This window comes from Mesitornis unicolor, unplaced genomic scaffold (assembly GCF_000695765.1).
Source record: "Mesitornis unicolor isolate BGI_N332 unplaced genomic scaffold, ASM69576v1 scaffold30806, whole genome shotgun sequence".
Classification (NCBI taxonomy): Eukaryota; Metazoa; Chordata; class Aves; order Mesitornithiformes; family Mesitornithidae; genus Mesitornis; species Mesitornis unicolor.
The window spans coordinates 14,921-15,212 of record NW_010192160.1 but is presented as its reverse complement, the minus strand read 5'-3'; the positions used below and the strand labels follow the sequence as shown (position 1 = coordinate 15,212).

At 67.5% G+C, this 292-nt stretch overlaps 1 protein-coding gene across 1 annotated transcript in view; it reads left to right on the top strand.

The window, feature by feature from the left end:
- Positions 1 to 3: 3 nt before the first annotated feature.
- TGDS (TDP-glucose 4,6-dehydratase) overlaps positions 4 to 292 on the top strand; it is a gene marked incomplete at its 5' end in the record, with an annotated part of 13,017 nt that continues 12,728 nt past the window's right edge. The window contains one exon of the mRNA XM_010186990.1: positions 4 to 53. Within this exon, the coding sequence (XP_010185292.1) occupies positions 4 to 53 (50 nt within the window). The remainder of the gene's footprint in view (positions 54 to 292) is intronic.

The following is a 292-nucleotide window of genomic DNA, read 5'->3' as shown; positions in this document are numbered from 1 at the left end:
GAGCTGCCGGTGTTCGAGAAGCGGCTGCTGGTGACGGGCGGCGCGGGGTTCATGTGAGTGAACCTTTATGGCTGCGAGGGGCCAGGGACGGGAGGAGTTCGGGATGGCGTCTCGCCCGCTTCCTTGCGTCTGTCCCGGGCCAGTTCCGTGGTCTCGCTGGCTCGGGCCGCCTCCTCTCAAGCACAGCTGTTTCTGCAGCACCAGGCTCACCTCGGAGGCTCTCTGTGGAGTGTGAGGCCGTGAGTGCCGGGGAGCGGGCTGGGGGACTGCGTGGTTGCCAGAAGGTGCTCGG